The sequence below is a fragment of the Seriola aureovittata genome, chromosome 5 (genome assembly GCF_021018895.1).
Source record: "Seriola aureovittata isolate HTS-2021-v1 ecotype China chromosome 5, ASM2101889v1, whole genome shotgun sequence".
Classification (NCBI taxonomy): domain Eukaryota; kingdom Metazoa; phylum Chordata; class Actinopteri; order Carangiformes; family Carangidae; genus Seriola; species Seriola aureovittata.
In genome coordinates, this window is record NC_079368.1 from 30,659,856 (window position 1) to 30,677,937 (window position 18,082).

The following is an 18,082-nucleotide window of genomic DNA, read 5'->3' on the forward strand; positions in this document are numbered from 1 at the left end:
CTCGCAGCAGACCTCAGGAGGACCCCAGACTCCGCCCCAGATACTGACCTGAACACCGTCACCTCCACCGCCTCCACTGCTGGACTCAAAGACCGGACCAGCCAGAACCGGACCTCCTGGCACCCCCTCAGCCTTGGTCCAACCAGCACCACCCAGCGAGTGTCCAGAGATGGCAGCAGCTCCCAGAGACCAACGGTGAGTCCAGGTCACATGACACAAACACACATAGGACATAGGTTGGACCAGGACCTGGTCCCACACCGACTCACCCAGACTCAGGACTCCAGCAGTTTTTGAACAGCTGTACTGAACTTTAACACAGATGAGATGTGAATGTGTTTCTCTTTAAAGCTTCATCAAAGATTCACATGTGATGAATTATAGAGGGAAGATGCTTCACAGTATATGACAAATACACACACAGCTCTGCAGGCACACGTGACGATCTGTGGTCACATGATGACTGCGTTGTATTCGTTACCATGGTGACCGCAGAAGTGGAGTTTAATTAGCTGGACAACTCACAGCTCCAAGCTGGTCAGCCAATCAGAGGAGAGATGTCTTCTGATTGGCTGAATCTCTCTGAGTGACGCACCAGGCAACAAACAGGTGACAGGTCCAGGTCTACAGATCAGGGCTGCTAGTGCAACTTCAGAGACACAGTATGAAACAGTAAAAACATTCACACGGGGGGGAAGTGTGTGTGTGCGTGTGTGTGTGTGTGTGTGTGTGTGTTCAGGAAGTGCGTGTCTTATCACGTGGATACATCCAGTGTTTTTGTGTGTGTGTGTGTGTGTGTGTGTGTGTGTGTTCAGGAAGTGTGTGTCTTATCACACGGATACATCCAGTGTTTTTGTGTGTGTGTGTTTCCTGCTATTCTTCAGTCTGTAGGTTCCCACACACACACACACACACACACACACACACACACACACTCTATTCTCCACATCCAGATTAGGATGAAAACTCTCACACAGTAGTCTACCTGAACCAGCTGGACCTGGGTCAGACCTGGTCCCTGTTCTGTGAATCTTTGTAATTTCTTTTGGTATTTCTCTGACCTGGTTTCCTGACGCTTCTGAGGTCTGAACATCTGGTTTGATCCGTGTGGATCAGATCAGACTTGGGTCTGGTCCTATAAATCTGGACTTGGTTCCAACCTGTTCCTGATTCTGGACTTGGATTATATCTGGTTCTGTTTTTTGTGATATCTCGACCTTGGTTGGACGTGGATTCTGGACCTGTTTTAAACCGGTAAGCGTGTCAGACCCTGGTCCTGGTCCTGGTCCTGGTGTTGCCCTGCAGGAGGATCAGATCTGTGGTCATGCACACCATCCACCGACTGTGTCGAGTCTGCATTGGACAGAACCTGCCTCAGGTGTGTGTGAGTGTGTGTGTGTTTGTGTCATATTTAACCTCAAAACTGTTGGATCATTAAATCAAAGCTGGTCCTGATTGTTTGAGTCACATCCAGGTTGAGTTAGAATTAACAATTTTTTTGGAGTCTGGTGTGACAGGCTGTCAAGGTTTCTGCTGAGATTCACACACACACACACACACACACACACACACACACACACACACACACACACACACACACACACACACGAAACAAGAGGCTTGTCTGATTGGCTGCACCATGTGATGTCACTGCTGCCTGTTTGTCATTTCCAGGCAAAGCCTCCAGAGTTTCCTGTGTGTGTGTGTGTGTGTGTGTGTGTGTCTCTATGTTAAACAAAAACATAGGCTCTTCAGCTCGTCTCCATGTTCATGTGATTTTCACCATGTTAAACTGGACTGATTCAGTTCTGCTTTGGTTCTGTCTTGGTTCTGTCAATGATGGGATGTGTCTACTTCCTGTGCAGCCATGAGAGAGGGACGTAGACTTACTTCCTGATCAGAAATGAGTGGGTGTGGCTAAAACCAGTTTTTAACAACCTTTCACAACATTTTACATGAAGCTTCATGATTTCAAATAAACGTCACTGAAAAATGAGGGTCAGGTCCAAGACCAGATCAGACCAGACTGGCTGAGGAGGACCAACCAGGACCAGAATTCTGAACGAGGGCCAGGACAGTAAACATGGTCTGATGGAATAGTCAGGACCGATCCTGCAGAGAAACACAAACACAGAGTCTGTGTCCTGTTTAAACAGCCCCCCCCCCCCCCCCCCCTCCCGAGGTGTCTAAGTCCCTGCGGGAGTTTTAATATCAGCATGTCAGTCTGGACTCAGGGACATTTAACTTCCTTTGTGGAGTGAAAAGTCTCAGGACAAGTCAACCTTTCCTCCGGTCAGTCACTGTTTACAGAGGAGACATGGAAACAGCTCAAAGACCAGGACCAGACCTTCAGTCTGGGTCTGACACAAACATCCTGACTCAGTCCACACATGACTAAAGACCAGCAGAGTCCAGAACCAGCGCCCCCTACAGGCTGAAACCTGTACCACTCAATTATGACTCAGTGATCTCTGAGGGTTTACTGTGTGAGTCACTGTATCATCAGTTATTGATTGAGTGTGTTATTGCTTTGGTTGACTGATTAATACATAAGCTGCTGCCAGATACTGAACCCTGTTAGAAAAGTTTAAAATGCTATATAATAAGATAAGATTTATTGCAGTTGCTGTTGTTAACCTGGACCGTCATTATAACAGACTGCATTAATTATTATTTGTATGAATATGTGACACTGAGACTAAAAGAGTTCTGAGGCGCCACCATCAGGACACACTAAACATATTAATAAGAATGAGGTCTTTAGAAATCCTTATAAGAAGCTTATTAACATTACTACAGTTAATAACAGCATCATTGCATCATTAACACTGTTGATTATTAGACATTCACAGAAAGTTAGACGTAGACATAATAATAAAAGCCTCATGGGTATAATCATTTATAAACATAATCAATGAGTTTAACAAACTTATTGTGTCATTGTTGAACCTTCACTAAGTTTTTTATCAAGATTAATAAATACTTTTTTATGTATTTATTAACAATGAACTCTTTGCCCAATCAGCACACGTTTTCAAGGTTGATGAAATGTGAATGAAAATTATATATAATGGTGAAGCACATATGTTTAAGCTCCGTGTCACAAATTTGGCGCATCAGCTTGTCTCCATGATTCTTACCACATCAAGTGGACTGCTTCAGTTCTGCTTCAGTTCTGCTTTGGTTCTGCTTCAGTTCTGTCTCAGTTCTGTCCTGGTTCTGCTTCAGTTCTTTCTCGAGTCTCTGTTGGTTCTGTTTAAGCAGCTCTGTGGAAAAAGAGTTTTTACCTTCATCACAATCACATTAATGTTAATGCAGTTACATGTGGCCACAGAGAGAACCTCAGTGTATGTGTGTGTGCGCATGTGTGTTCAGGAGACATGATGTTAGGTTGAACAAATGTGTGATAGGCCACGCCTACATGCACCAATCAATATGGCTCTTCAGATTCTGGTTAAAACTGGTCTCCACAGTGTTCAGGTTCTGATGTCACATGTTTGGTGTTTTATGGCGCCTCCTGTAGGTTGGGGTCAAAGTACTTCAGTAGACCTCTACCCAAACACAGCCTCAAGACATGTACCAAAAATTATAATGATTGGACAAATGGTTACTGGGTTATGGCCATTTTCCTGCTAAGCCCCACCCCTTGTGAAGTTTATTTATCAATATCTTAAAAACTAAATAAGAGATCAATAAGTTTATAGAACCTTTGATTAGCTATAAGCTATTTGTACATTTTGCAATTGCTACATCACTAACATTAATTATAAATACAGCATGCTTACTTTAGTAGACAGACAGGAGCTAGCTGGTTAGCATGCTTAGTTTAGTAGAGTTAACATAGGTGTTTGTTTCCACCTCTGGAGGCAGCTGTTGATGAGTAAAGGAATGAAGTTTCTTCTGGTCAGGAAACAGCTGCTAATGCTAATGTTAGCTATGTAGCTGTAGCAGAACTTACAAGTAGCTGCTTCAGTGTAATCAGCAACATGTGTTCAGAATTACATGTCTGATCCTACACATGTATTCAGCTAACAGGCTAACAGACTTTTTCCTGCAGGTGAGCATCACTCGAGGAAAAGACGGGTTTGGATTTACAATCTGCTCTGATTGTCCCGTCCGAGTCCAGGCTGTTGACCCAGGTAAGACCCTCCCCTGAGATAACAAACACACACCTGAGATAACACATCTGAGATAACAAACACTCACCTGAGATCACAGGGAGATTTGATTGGTGGTCTGTTCCCTCAGGTGGTCCGGCTCATCAGTCTGGGCTCCGTCCAGGAGACTCAGTTCTGCAGCTAAATGGACTTCCTGTAGAAACCTGGAAATGTGTCGACCTCGCCCACGCCATCAGGTAACCCCGCAAATGCACAGTCTGACCCTCCACCTGCTCTGATTGTCATTTAATGTGTAGGTTTGATTTTTGGTATCAGCAGGCCTCTGTACTGACTCTGGTCTCAGGGAATCATTTCACAATAAGAGTTTGGTTTCATTTAATAAGTAAAAACATGTCTGTCACTCTCTGCCTGTCTCTCTCTCTGCCTGTCTTTCTCTTCAGGAGTTGTCCATCTCAGATCGTCTTGGTGGTGTGGAGAGGTTTACCTGAGCTCAGATCAGGATGTGAAGCTTTGTTTCGCCCACCAACACACAACGCAGTGAGTGAATAACAGTTTTTTCATTTACACATGAATCATGTGATCAACTTAAAATACACACACACACACACACACACACACACACACACACACACACACACACACACACACACACACACACACACACACACACACACAAACATAAACAGAACCATTCAGTAGCAGTGATGTTGTTGGACGTGGTCATGTGACCTGACATCACAGCCCAAGTTCCAGTGACTGTCTTGGAGCCAGTGGTGGAGTCTGAAGATCTTCTTCATCATCATCATCATCATCAACCTGAATATTGAGACTTTTATTTTGATAGTTCAGTACACCCAGTTTTACTTCCTCCTCCACTGAGAACCTGCTGGTCTGTGCTGTCAGATGACAGATGAGCTCAACGGTGAGGCTAGCAGTGTTTATGCTAAGCTAACATTCCTTTGTCTCCTAGACAACGGGCAGGAAGTTGCTGCCTCACCCCACCCACAGTAAACATGGCCGCAGACGGGATCAAGGGTCGAGGGTGCAGTCCACTTTGGGAGCTCTGGGTTCTCTGTGGAGGGACAGAAAGGAGGACCAGGAGGAGGAGGAGGAGGAGGAGGAAGTACAGGAGGTGACTGAGTACTCCCCACGCACCACCACACTGAAGGGCACCCGTGTGACATCATCAAATGGAGACAATTACATCATCCTGTCACCTGTCAGTCCAGGAGGACAGGTGAGTCTGACGAGGCGGCATCTTAAACATAACATTCGATCATTTGACTTGGAATGAGAACATGAAACCTTTCACCTGAACTAGAACATAACTGAGGACCTTTCACCTGAACCACAATGTAACTGAGAACCTTTCATCTGACTGAGAACATAACTGAGAACCTTTCCCACGACTGAGAACATAACTGAGAACATTTCACCTGAATAAGAACATAACTGAGAACCTTTCATCCGAACTAGAATATAACTGAGAACCTTTCACCAGAACTAAAATATAACCGAGAACATTTCACCTGACTGAGAACATACTGAGAACAACATTTTCCTGCATATGACCTAACCCCAACCCCGAAGATACTTTTACCTGACCTAGAACATCACCTTTAACCTTTTACCTCTCAGCTCGGATCTTTGTCCAGACCACAACTGAGAACTCACCGTCTGAAGCACAGGTAGAACCTCACCATGGAACCTGACGCTGACCTAGAACATAACCACCAGTCAAATAGAAGAAAATTGTTCTAACACTTTAATGCTGTGAAGAACTCCTGTGGTGTTCTGATGTGACGGTCCGAACGTTCTCCATCTGTTCTGTGTCTGTTCCAGCTCTTGCAGCCAGTTTATCACGACAGGAACAGGACGATTGGTGAGTATTGATCACTCTGAACATTGTTCAGTATATTTATCATAAACTCATGTTTCTGTGTCATCAATTATCAGGTCGTCTGTACCAGACCCACCCCAGCAGAGGTCAGAGCCTCCTACAAGACTCTCAACCTGGGTCGTCATGGCAACCATTCACCAGCCGTACCTCCACCCTGCCCCCACCCCCCTCCTCCTCTTCCTCCTCTCCAGGTGCACCCAGTAACTATGGCAACTACCAGAACTGCACCATCGTCCAATCACACCTGCCCTGCTCCACCTATGGAACCTATGTCACACTGGCGCCCAAAACCCTCATCTTCCCCATCTTTGTCCAGGTCAGAACATACAACCTTTAACCTGACCCTGAACCAAGAAGAACCATTCGAGACCCTTACATCTAGCCTCAAACATCTTCATTCAGGTCACAACACAGAACCACTTCCCTGACCTTTGACCTTTGAGTTATAATCTAGTTTATAAACTGAGATCATAAAAACAAAACATTAAAATGGAAGCCCCTCATTTAGCCCAGTAGCCTAGAGCATCAACTTTAGAACCAAAGACATTTTCATCCACCTGTTGTTCCTATTTTTTTAGCCTCTGGATCTGTGCAGCCCAGACAGAACCCTGCTGATGTCAGAGGAAATGGTTCTGCACCAGGCCGACTTGCTGCCTGCAAAGGTAACAGTACTGGATATATACTGCAGATGTACTTCAAATACTACTGCTGATAACAGTACCACCAATAGTACTACCAAGCCAACACTATTGTAAATATACTGTAAATATTCAGTAGATATACTGTAAACAGTACTGTTCATAGCACTGCTAACTGTTATTGATCGATTCTGCATCAGAGTTCTGCAGTTTTTATCCTCATGAGCGGAAATGTTGTTCAGTAAGAATCCAGACTGAACCTGATCCTGAAGGACTCAATGACCTCAGAGACCTGAACCAGGATCAGTTTCACTCTAATAGATCTTACTGAGGATACTGCTCACACGCACACACACACACACACGCACACACACACACACACACACACACACACACACACACACACATACGCACAGTTTCTGGGAACCTGCAGTGTTTTAGTTTCACATTTTCAGAAACAGTGAAGATGAGTCGTCTGTGGAGTCTAACATTAGCAGGTCAGAGGTCAGAGTGACATCACATTCAGACCACGAGCACTGACATGGACTCCTGTACAGGAAACGTGTCTGGATTTGATGATGTCACTGTGGTTTGTGTGTGTGTGTGTGTGTGTTTCAGGTGACAGTGTTGATCTACAGTGACCTGCTGCTGTTGACCAGAGAGGACGAAGCTGGACGCTGCAACGTCCTACAGAGTCCACTGTACCTGAACACACTGCAGCTCAGAGAGGGTAACACCATTATTATTATTATATTTATTTTTGTTATTATTGTTGTTGTTGTATTCATTGTCATTGAAGCTGCTGCACCTCTACTTCCTACAGACCTCTCAGTCATGTTGTTGTTGTTGTGCACACAATAACGTGTTGTTGTTGTTGTACACAGAGTGATGTGATGTTGTTGTTGTTGTGCACACAATAACGTGTTGTTGTTGTTGTACACAGAAACATGTTGATGTTGTTGTTGTTGTACACACAGAAACATGTTGATGTTGTTGTTTTTGTTGTTGTTTTTGTACACAGAGTTACGTGTTTTTGTTGTGTTCAGTGTCATCAGAGCCGCTCCACCTCTACTTCCTGCAGACGTCTCAGATGTGTTCCCATTGCGTCTTCAGTCTTGAGTCTTTCAGCATCGAGCAGAAGGTCAGAGTTCGTCTGTGTCTCCATGACAACATCCATCACCAGCTGGTCGCCACGGAGACTGCACACAGCCATCAGGTACAACAGAGGTTTACTTTGATGCTACACCTGTGAGTTCTTTGAGACTCACATTAACATGAAGCCCCCCCCCCCCCCCCAGCTTTCAGACCTCCCCTCAGACTTTGGCCTCCTCTCTCTCAGTCAGTCTGACCCCGTCTATCGTCCCTCCTCTCCTTACTCGTCCCCTGATCCCCCACTTCGCCGCCCCTCCTCCCCCTACTCCTCCCTCTGTGATGCTTTCAGACCTCCCTCTCCCTCTCCTTACTCCCCAAGCTCTCCCTTCTCCTCCTCCACTCCTCCTCCTCCCCCCTTCTCCTCTCTTTCTCCATACACCTCCTCTTCCACCTCACCTTCAACCAGTACCATCACTGCTCTACCTCACCTCCTCCCCCCACCTCCCCCAACCTCCATCTCCACCCAGAGGAGTCCGGTCTGGAAGGAGAGAGGGAGAGCAGAGGAGGAGGAAGAGGAACGGCAGCAAGGGGAGGGGGAGAGTGCCTCTGAAACATCAGAGAATGTGGGAGGTGTTTGGGGGCGGGGCCTTCTTCTGAGCCCCCACCATTTCAACATGAAGGAGGAGGAAGAGGAGGAGAGTAACGATGATGAAGAGGAGGAGGAGGAGGGGGAGGAGAGAGGAGCTGCTGAGGAGTTCACCTCCACCTACAGACCTGCAGGTCAGTGAGCTGAAGTGTCATTTGATCTAATGCTTCTGTTGTGTTTCCTGTCTGGTCCTTTGATTGATTGATTGATTGATTATTTGTTATTCAGTTCTGCATCGCTCGCTCTCTGAGGGTTCTCTGCTGCAGGAATCTCGATCGCCCCGCTTCCTGTCTGACAGCACCATCCACCGACTAACCCGTTCCTCGACCTTTGACCCTGAACCCAGCACAGACCCCATCACCCAACCCCCCTCCCCCCACACTCTGAGGAGACAGCTGACAAGAGGGGGGGGGTCTCTCCACCAAATGCTACTGCTGCTTAATGGCCCCAAGGTAGACACCAGCAGGGACCACTAGAGACCCATTATGGGCCAGGACAGACACGTAAAACCAGCAGAGACCAGTACAGACTAGACAAGATCAGTATCGACCAGAACAGAACAGTACAGACTAACAGACCAGTACGGAACCAGTAAAGAGCAATCTAGTCTAGATTGATCCCATATAGTCAGGATAGCAGATATAAGCACAGTCCAGTATAAACACGTGGAACCTAGAAGAGAACAATAGTGACTAGAAGAATCCAGTAGAGACATCTAAAGTCCAAAAGACTCTGTCAGAGAGCAATCTTAGAGTCTTACAGTACCACGTACAGTCTGGTAAACAAGGGGGAGTCTGATAGAACGAGTAGAGTCTGATAGAACCAGGTAGACTCTAATAGAACCAGTAGAGACTGATAGAACCAGTAGAGTCTGATGGGACCAGGTAGAGTCTGGTAGAACCAGTAAAGTTTGGTAGAACCAGTAGAGTTTGAGAGAACTATGTAGATTCTGATAGACCCATGTAGACTCTGTTAGACCCAGGTAGACTCTGACAGAACCAGTAGAGTCTGATAGAACCAGGTAGACTCTGGTAGAACCAGTAGAGTCTGATAGAACCAGGTAGACTCTGTTAGACCCAGGTAGACTCTGATAGAACCAGTAGAGTCTGATAGAACCAGGTAGACACTGTTAGACCCAGGTAGACTCTGATAGAACCAGTAGAGTCTGATAGAACCAGGTAGACTCTGGTAGAACCAGTAGAGTCTGATAGAACCAGGTAGACTCTGTTAGACCCAGGTAGACTCTGATAGAACCAGTAGACTCTGTTAGACCCAGGTAGACTCTGATAGAACCAGTAGAGTCTGATAGAACCAGGTAGACTCTGTTAGACCCAGGTAGACTCTGATAGAACCAGTAGAGTCTGATAGAACCAGGTAGACTCTGGTAGAACCAGTAGAGTCTGATAGAACCAGGTAGACTCTGTTAGACCCAGGTAGACTCTGATAGACCCAGTAGAGTCTGATAGAACCAGGTAGACTCTGGTAGAATCAGTAAAGTCTGGTAGAACCATGTAGACTCTAACAATCTGTTGTTCCGTTTGTTCAGGACTCTGAATTCAGGAATCTTCAGCTGAGGAAGAAGACCAGGACTCTGTACGTAAACACATTTGTTTTTGTTATTGTTTTTCTTTATACTTCCTGTTTCTGACTCTGTCTTCGCCTCCTCAGAGCTGCTGATGTCCGCAGTCGCCTGGCGTTTCTACGTCGACGGAAAAACAGTACCTGTTTCCATGGTAACAGTTTGGAGAAAGCTCTGAGAAACAACAGGTAGGAACACGTTCCCTCTACATTCCCAGACCTGAACCTGATCCTAACCTGTACTTTAAGACCAGAGGCCTGTACTACGAAGCAGGATCTGAGGTTATCAGGTAACTTCAGGTTTAACTCTGGGTTTTCAGTCCTGCGACAGTGGTTCACTTGTTACCGGGGTAAATCACCATGGTAAATTACGCTGAACTCCTAACCTGCGCAGGTTAACTTCAGAGGATCAGATCAAAACCTGTCAACAGCCAAACTACTGACCAATCAAATCACTGGAAAAACTGAGTCATCATTCCTACAGGATCCTGACAGGGACAAAAGAGTTCACAATAAAGTGATCAATAATAATGAGCAGTAGATATAAAATATAAATCAGTGGAATAGTTTTCCTATTTGTGTCTTTCCTTGTGTCACTCTGGTTTTAAAACAAAGCTCCTAAAAAATGCACAGAGAGTTTATCATGCTAAATAAATAGCCTATATAATAACTATTATTTTAATTTTAATTGAACAAAGATTCTTTAATCAGACAGATTACATTACATTCTTGACAGTGATGAATCTTTTACTTTCTTCTTCATCACTGCAGCTCAGAACAACATGAGGAGACTGTGACAATGATGTCTTTGATTAGAACAATTAGCCACATGCATTTAATTATTTCATCATTATAATGAACATTTCAGTCGGTCAAGCTCATCAGACATCAACTACTCCTCTCCTCTTCCTCTCCTCTCTGCAGCAGAAACAGTCTGACATTATCTTTAACTGTTTTACCTGCATCACATGTTCATAGTGAAAACACTCAAATGTAATGATAATTCATGCATTTATTTACAATATATCTTTAGATTGACTTTAATAGAAATTATATTTAGACATAGTTTTATTCCAGTCATGTGATCATATTGTCTACATTTTACCTTCTTGAATATCACTTTTGAATGTGGTTATAACCGAACTTACTGGCAAGTATCAGCATTTCTTCTCATATAATATTAAGAACTTCATTCATCGTTCAGATGATGTTGCTTATAATTAACAACTCCACCTCTTTCACATGAACGCGCTCGTAGCTGGACAGGTAAACCCAGGGTTAACTGAGCCAGTTGATAACCTGCTTCGTAGTACCGGTTATCAGGATGGCCAATGTTAGGTTCACTTAAACCAGATAACTAAAATTTATCCTGGGTATGTAGTACAGGCCTCAGGTCTGAACCATCAAACATATGACCTAGTAAAGACTGGTTCTAATATGTTGTATACTGGATCCAGCTGGGTCCTACTGAGTCTTACCCGTTCGAACACAGTTCTTAATGGTTCTGTCTGGTTTCAAGGGAGTCCTACTGATTTCAGCTGGTTTGTGGTATCCTGAGGTGCTGGTATGAAGAAATGATCACCGCTGACACGTCTTTACTTGGGTTAGGGTTAGAAAGAAGAAGAAAGAAGTTTATTTACAAGAAAGAAACAGTGTCAAAAATGCCAAATCCTGGAGTATCCCTGCCAATATGAGATCTCTCTTCTACCGTCTCACAAACCCCTCTATTTATCTGTCTCATCCCACCTTTGGGATGCGCCCTTCTTTTAATAGAAGGAGCCTTCATCCAAGTGGTCAACCATATCTGGTCGATGACCTCTGGTCAGAAAAAACCTCCACATCCTGAGTCTCTTATATCGTAGGAGACAGAAAACTCGATGGGTAAGCAAGTTTGCCCCCTAATGCACAATCCTTAAACTTAACTTACAATGAATGGTTCAAAGTAACCTTTGATAAAGCCTTAGTTGACACCCTTCTTGAACTTATTAATAAAACTTACATAAAGGAAGAACCTACAACAATTTAGACTGTTGAAAGAGGAAGAAATGAAGTGGATAATACACTACAGGCAAGAGGGTCCTTATGGTTTTAAAAGGGTCCAGCAGATTCTTACTGGTTCCTGCTGGTACTTACTGGTTTCTGCTGGTACTTACTGGTTTCTGCTTGTTCCTGCTGCTTCTTACTGGTTCTTGCTGGTTCCAGTGGGTCTGAGGTGTAATTTTTTTGTTTTTCAGACCATCTCTGGGGGAGGTGCTGAGGTGGGCGGAGAGTCTGGAAACTCTGCTGACCAATCAGTGTAAGACACTCTACTTCCTGTTCAACCAATAGTCAGTGAGGGGCAGAGCCTACGTAATGACAGTGTGTTTCTATTAGCTAAACAATCTCATCACCGTTCTCATTGGTCAGATGGTCTGGCGGTCTTCCGTCACTTCCTGAGATCAGAATTCAGTGAGGAGAACCTAGACTTCTGGTTGGCTGTGGAGAGATTCAAGAGGACATGCCCCCTAAGCAAGATGGCCACCAGAGCTTGGAAAATCTATGATGAGTTTATTTCTACCAAAGCAGCAAGACAGGTACCTGTCTGTCTGTCTATCTCTCCTGTGTTTGGTCCATTGACTGGTCTTATGATGCCACCTTCCTCTGTCTCCAGGTCAATGTGGACTCGTCTGTCAGAGAATCAACCAATCAGAACCTGCATCTTGGTGTGAACCCCACCTCCTTCCAACAAGCCCAGGATCAGATTTTCAGCCTGATGGAGACCGACAGTTACCCTCGATTCCTCCGCTCCCACCTCTACGCCCAGCTTGCCAATCAAGGCAGGCAGACCGCCACAGTGTTGGGCAATCAGAGTGGAGCTGGGTCTGTGCATGTCAGCCAATCATAAGAGTGAATGGTGATGATCAGCCAATCGAAGGGTCAGATCTGATCAGAGCATCTCATTGGCTGGCTGTCATCTTCTGTCATCTATTCAGAGAAAAACCAACCAATAATAGACACTATCCGTCCAGGTGCATTATGGGAAATGTAGGGTCCAGTGTTTTTGGACTAAACATCAGGAGCTCGCCACCTCCTCCTTCAGATTTCTGGTTTTAATATTTTTAATAGAAGTGTTGAATCAGTTTGTAAAATCTCAAATGTTTGTTACATGAGAAGCTTCATGTTTTCCAGATGTTTTTCAGATGATTTCCAGATGTTTTCACCATTGATTTCAGAAGTTATTGTTTATAAACATCTCTTCATCTACTTGGTGGATTGACTTTCCCTCTGGTGCAACCATCAGGTCACATACAGAACAACTGACGTTCCCATCGGCCCTTGCTGTACGCTGTGTTAACTGCCAATAAGCCAGTGTTAGCATGCTAATGTGCTAAACTAAAATGGTAAACATAGTAAATATTTTACCTGTTACTAAATAATAGCATGTTAGAACTGTCATCTTAGGCCTGTTAGCATGCTGATGTTAGCATCGACTGGTAGCCTGTTGTTTTTTGGATTAACGTCATCAAACACCATCACAGAACATCCAGAAAAAATGTTTTTATTTACTCAAAATTGATTTACTCCTCATTAACATCCAGAGTAGAACCAGTCGATGTAGAACCAGATAACGTAGAACCAGTCGACGTAGAACCAGTCGATGTAGAACCAGATAACGTAGAACCAGTCGACGTAGAACAAGTCGACGTAGAATCAGTCGACGTAGAGCCAGTCGACCTAGAATCAGTCGACGTAGAGCCAGTCGATGTAGAATCAGTCGACGTAGAATCAGTTGACATAGAGCCAGTTGACAGAGAACCAGTCGTTGGTGAACCAGTTGATGTAGAACCAGTTGATGTAGAACCTGTCTGAAAATCAGGAAAATAATAATTGAATAATAAGTTGTTTTTCAGATATTTAATTTTAATCTAGAAATTATTGGAGTAGATGTGTCCTGTTGTTACCTGAAACCTCCTCAGGTGTGACATGATGAAGTCTAATGGAAACTAAAAAATAAAGACGACTCAGCTGGGCCTCCTGCTTCTTCTTCTTTGGTTTTATTTCACTGCAAATCTCCATCCTCAAGCAGGGAAAACTGAACACCTGAAGGCGTCAGTCAGGTGTAACCAGATAATAACAGGTTTGTGCCTATGTGTGAAGTAGCATCAGCAGCAGAAGAAGAAGCTGTTGTCTCTGTGATTCTTATGATTCAATAAGAAAGAGAGAAACAGAAAAACAGAGAGAGAGAGAGAGAGAAAGACACAGAGAGAGACAGAAAAACAGAGACAGAGAAAGAGAGACAGAGAGAGAGACAGAGGGTGAGACAGAAAGACAGACGACTGACCTTTGTTCTATCATCATTTACACTGATTCACAGTCGTCAGTCTCTGTCACAGGAACGTGTTCATGTCTGTTGATGTTTCATCATGTTCTAAAGCAGTTCTCTGTTCCTCTGGTTCCTACTAGAATGTGTTAGTTACATTTAAACACAGTATCATTGATATGATATCTGTGTGTGTGTGTGTGTGTGTGTGTGTGTGTGTGTGTGTATTTAATACTGTGATGAACAGACGAATCAACAAGCCTCTGTCTGTAAGGATGTGTTTTATTACAGAAACAGGAAAAACAGCAGAACGCTGATCCGGACCCTCAGATCCTCAGACAGTGTTTTCTATCCAGCCAGGATGTGTTTGACAAACTCAGTGTAGTTGATGTGTCCATTGGCGTCCTCCTGTCCCACCATCAGCCGGTCCACCTCATCCTCCGTCATCTTCTCTCCCAGCGTGGCGAGGACGTGGCGTAGCTCCGCCCCCATCACTGTGCCGTTCCCCTCCTTGTCGAAGACCCTCAGACCCTCCACGAAGTCCTCGAAGTTGCCCTGCTCCTTGGAGCGCGCAACATGCTGCAGCATGGGCAGGAAGCTGTCAAAGTCCAGCAGCTTGACGTTCAGCTCCTCCGCCTTCGGCCTCCCCAGCAGCTTCAGCACCTCCTCGTTGGTGGGGTTGTGACCCAGTGCTCGCATCACGTCTCCGCACTGGGCATAGGTGATCTTCATCTCGCCGGTGGGCGTCTCGTCAAACAGCGTGAAGGCGTCTCTGAACTCTTCGATCTGGTCCGGACTGAACTCCACCACGATGCTCTTCAGATCCACCTCCGGAGGTTTGGACTCCGGCTCTACGGGTTTAGGAGGCGGGGGAGGTTCCTCCTTCTTCACCTCTGTCTTCTTCACCTCCGTCTTCTTCGGTTCCACTTTCTTTGGAGCCATGCTGCTGAAAAGTGGAGGACGGAGGAGGTGGACGAGTCGGGCTGTTTATAACAGCCAGAGGCAGGGCGAGCGAGGATGGCGAGAGTGACATAGAGAGAGAGAGAGAGAGAGGAGACAGCGGCCGACCAAAGATGGAAGAAAATGAGAATAGAAACACTCAGGAGATAAGAGACCGAAGATAAGGAGCTTCCAGAGGCAGCTGAACTGGTCTGAACCAGTCTGAACCGGACATGAGACTCAGTCTGACTCTAGTTAGTGTTGTGTTACCACATGATTGTTCTTCTCTGGCCCAGCATATGCCCAGATCCACGGCCCAGATCTGGCCCACATATGGCATGACTGTCAGATGCTACTTCCACATCTGGACCAGTTTGGTGCAAAGCCGGACTCTGCCCAGATGTGGAAATATGTGGGCTAGACTCTGTTTAATTTAGAAAATCTTTGATTTCTTGATTCAGCTGGTTCTGGTGCACAGCTAGACTCTGCCCGGATGGGGCAGAGTCTCGGACTTGGATTCGGACCAAGGATTCGGGCCTCGCAGTAAATGGAGAACATGGTGACACCTCAGGATCCTGGTTCTGGTCTCATTCAGGATCTGTCTGAGTAAATGTTAGTTAATGTCAGTAAATGTCAGTAAATGGGGAGGGGTGGGGGGTTCAGGTCTTCAGTCTATTTCAGTGCCTTTATCTCCTGAGGTCTTGGTCTCTGTGTGTCATTAACATTCCCCACTGTGATAAGGACTGTGATTACCCATGATGCTCTACAGACGCCCCTCCCCCACCTGATGTGATCAGGACCTGGGGAGTTCAGTTTGACATAAACTGTTGATGTGTGTCAGCCTGGATTCAGTTAAAATCTGTGTTGTTTACCAGCTGACTGATCTCCCACAATCCTTCACTGTAAACGAACGAGTCACTGAGAGGAAACTACACCAGGGATTTTCAGAATAAATGTGAAATATTTCACATTTTATGAACCAATCCACCTTTACAGCCTAATTAACTCACCGGTCCACCTTTACAGCCTCATTAACTCACCGGTCCACCTTTACAGCCTCATTAACTCACCGTCCACCTTTACAGCCTCATTAACTCACCGGTCCACCTTTACAGCCTCATTAACTCACCGGTCCACCTTTACAGCCTCATTAACTCACCAGTCCACCTTTACAGCCTCATTAACTCACCGGTCCACCTTTACAGCCTGGTTGTGTTTCTACAAACTGTCTCTAACTGTGTCAGAGGAAAAGCTTCAGTAGACGAGTCAGAGCTGAATCAAACTACAAGCTGAAGTTTAGTGATGGAGACACTGAAGTCATGTGACCGTGGTGATGAAGTCATGTGACCATGGTGATGAAGTCATGTGACCGTGGTGTCATTGGTTTATAACCTAACATTAGCTGTTTACTTCTGATTGTATTGAGGCTTCAAACATCATAGATGTTCATTAGCAAAGATGATCCTGCTGAACTAAACCTGTCAGGATCAGAAACGGATGATTACTCTATAATAATCACATTGGCTGTTTATGGAGGGAACTAGGGGGAAGCTGACTTCACTACAAACATACATCATCTGTTTGTTACTGTGTATTAATTACTCACTTAATTAAGTTAATTAGTTTCCCACTGGAGCTGGCCCATTGTGTGGAGCCCCTGCAGAGTTGGTTGGTGAACCCCAAACTGAGTTAGCTACCTGTTGTCTGCCTGTCTGTTTGTTTTTCTATGCTATCTGTTTGGTCTGTACCTGCTCCTGAAAGCTAAGAGCCTGGTGGACGTCTTGAGGGAAACCACCCACGACAAACCCTCTGACCAATCAGCTGTCTCCTCAGCTCTGAGTTCGTCTTCTCCTGTAAGCACAGGTTCATTTACAGTCAGGGATGGGTTCAGGTTCAGGTTCAAGTTCAGGTTCATATTCAGGTTTAGGTTCAGGTTCAGGTTTAGATGGACTCACCTGTTTTGCCAGCTCTCTGTGACTCATCATTTTTGAAATAACCTCCCACTTCCTGCTGGGGGAGGCGTGGCTTAGCAGCTGCTTCCTGAGCAGATCGTCCAACGAGATGGCTCTGAGGTCGAAGCAGCGAACTAAGCTTGCTGTCTGACTTCCCTTCCCACTTCCTGGCCCACCTGTGGACATGAAAGATCCAGAGTCATGACCCAGGTTCAGGATCCAGAGTCAAAATCCAGAGTTATGATCCAGAGTCAAGATCCGGAGTCATGACCCAGGTTCAGCTGTTGTATGTATGCCCCCTGTCCTTTGGGCCTGTTTTCACCTTAAAGCACTTGTCTATCGATAGGAAAAAAAGCTTTAAAAAACAAAATCACACCCAAACTAAAACTGTCTCACCTCCAGCAACTGAGGGACGAGCTGGTGAGACAGGTATTCCTTCACTTCTCTGCTGTTCATCTTCTTCCTCTCTTCTTCTCTTGTTGTCTCTCGTCCCCTTCTCTTTCTTCTTCTTGCCTCTTGTTTTTATTCTCCTTTGCTGTTTTCTTGTCAGCAGATCTATCTATCTTTGTGGCAGCAGAGTGATGGTGTCTGGATGACTGACAGCCCCATCAGGTGGATTGAGCTGTTGCCTTGGTAAAACCTTTATTTATTTCTGTTGTTTTTGTGCTAATGAGGCTAACGAACTATGGAGTGTGACATCATCTGTGTCTTCTTCTGTGGTTTCAACAGTGCTGCACTTTGATACTCACAGGAGACAGTTTACTGCACAGGAAGTACTTTTATTGTGACACACTAACTGCACAAAGTACTTGTGACTGAGTCCACTCTGCTGAACACACATAGATCTGTGTGTGTGTGTGTGTGTGTGTGTGTGTGTGTGTGTGTGTGTGTGTGTGTGTGTGTGTGCGTGCGCATATTT

General features: G+C 45.1%; 2 protein-coding genes across 3 annotated transcripts in view; one reads left to right on the plus strand and one right to left on the minus strand.

Annotated features, from left to right (window-relative positions):
* The window catches only part of LOC130170209 (regulator of G-protein signaling 3-like), an 18,931-nt gene extending 4,949 nt beyond the window's left edge, over nucleotides 1-13,982 (plus strand). Inside the window, exons 11-27 of the mRNA XM_056377397.1 lie at nucleotides 8-195; nucleotides 4,058-4,139; nucleotides 4,249-4,354; nucleotides 4,559-4,655; nucleotides 5,089-5,355; nucleotides 5,961-6,000; nucleotides 6,075-6,334; nucleotides 6,597-6,680; nucleotides 7,275-7,386; nucleotides 7,703-7,872; nucleotides 7,955-8,528; nucleotides 8,623-8,846; nucleotides 9,941-9,987; nucleotides 10,063-10,161; nucleotides 12,207-12,268; nucleotides 12,379-12,545; nucleotides 12,623-13,982. Of these exons, the coding sequence (XP_056233372.1) occupies nucleotides 8-195; nucleotides 4,058-4,139; nucleotides 4,249-4,354; nucleotides 4,559-4,655; nucleotides 5,089-5,355; nucleotides 5,961-6,000; nucleotides 6,075-6,334; nucleotides 6,597-6,680; nucleotides 7,275-7,386; nucleotides 7,703-7,872; nucleotides 7,955-8,528; nucleotides 8,623-8,846; nucleotides 9,941-9,987; nucleotides 10,063-10,161; nucleotides 12,207-12,268; nucleotides 12,379-12,545; nucleotides 12,623-12,856 (2,813 nt within the window). The 3' untranslated portion in view covers nucleotides 12,857-13,982. The remainder of the gene's footprint in view (nucleotides 1-7; nucleotides 196-4,057; nucleotides 4,140-4,248; nucleotides 4,355-4,558; nucleotides 4,656-5,088; nucleotides 5,356-5,960; nucleotides 6,001-6,074; nucleotides 6,335-6,596; nucleotides 6,681-7,274; nucleotides 7,387-7,702; nucleotides 7,873-7,954; nucleotides 8,529-8,622; nucleotides 8,847-9,940; nucleotides 9,988-10,062; nucleotides 10,162-12,206; nucleotides 12,269-12,378; nucleotides 12,546-12,622) is intronic.
* A 558-nt stretch (nucleotides 13,983-14,540) lies between these two features.
* Nucleotides 14,541-17,899, minus strand: LOC130169076 (myosin light chain 1, cardiac muscle-like). 2 transcript variants are annotated; one of them, XM_056375495.1, is made up of 4 exons: nucleotides 17,560-17,899; nucleotides 17,167-17,339; nucleotides 16,960-17,062; nucleotides 14,541-15,255 (listed from the first exon to the last, which is right to left on the minus strand). In XM_056375495.1, exon 4 carries the CDS (start codon nucleotides 15,212-15,214, stop codon nucleotides 14,621-14,623), a length of 594 nt encoding a protein of 197 aa, XP_056231470.1. In that variant the 5' UTR covers nucleotides 15,215-15,255; nucleotides 16,960-17,062; nucleotides 17,167-17,339; nucleotides 17,560-17,899; the 3' UTR covers nucleotides 14,541-14,620. The 2 variants fall into 2 exon arrangements, with proteins under 2 accessions (XP_056231470.1, XP_056231471.1); XM_056375496.1 differs by having other exon boundaries at nucleotides 14,541-17,062.
* Nucleotides 17,900-18,082: the final 183 nt, after the last annotated feature.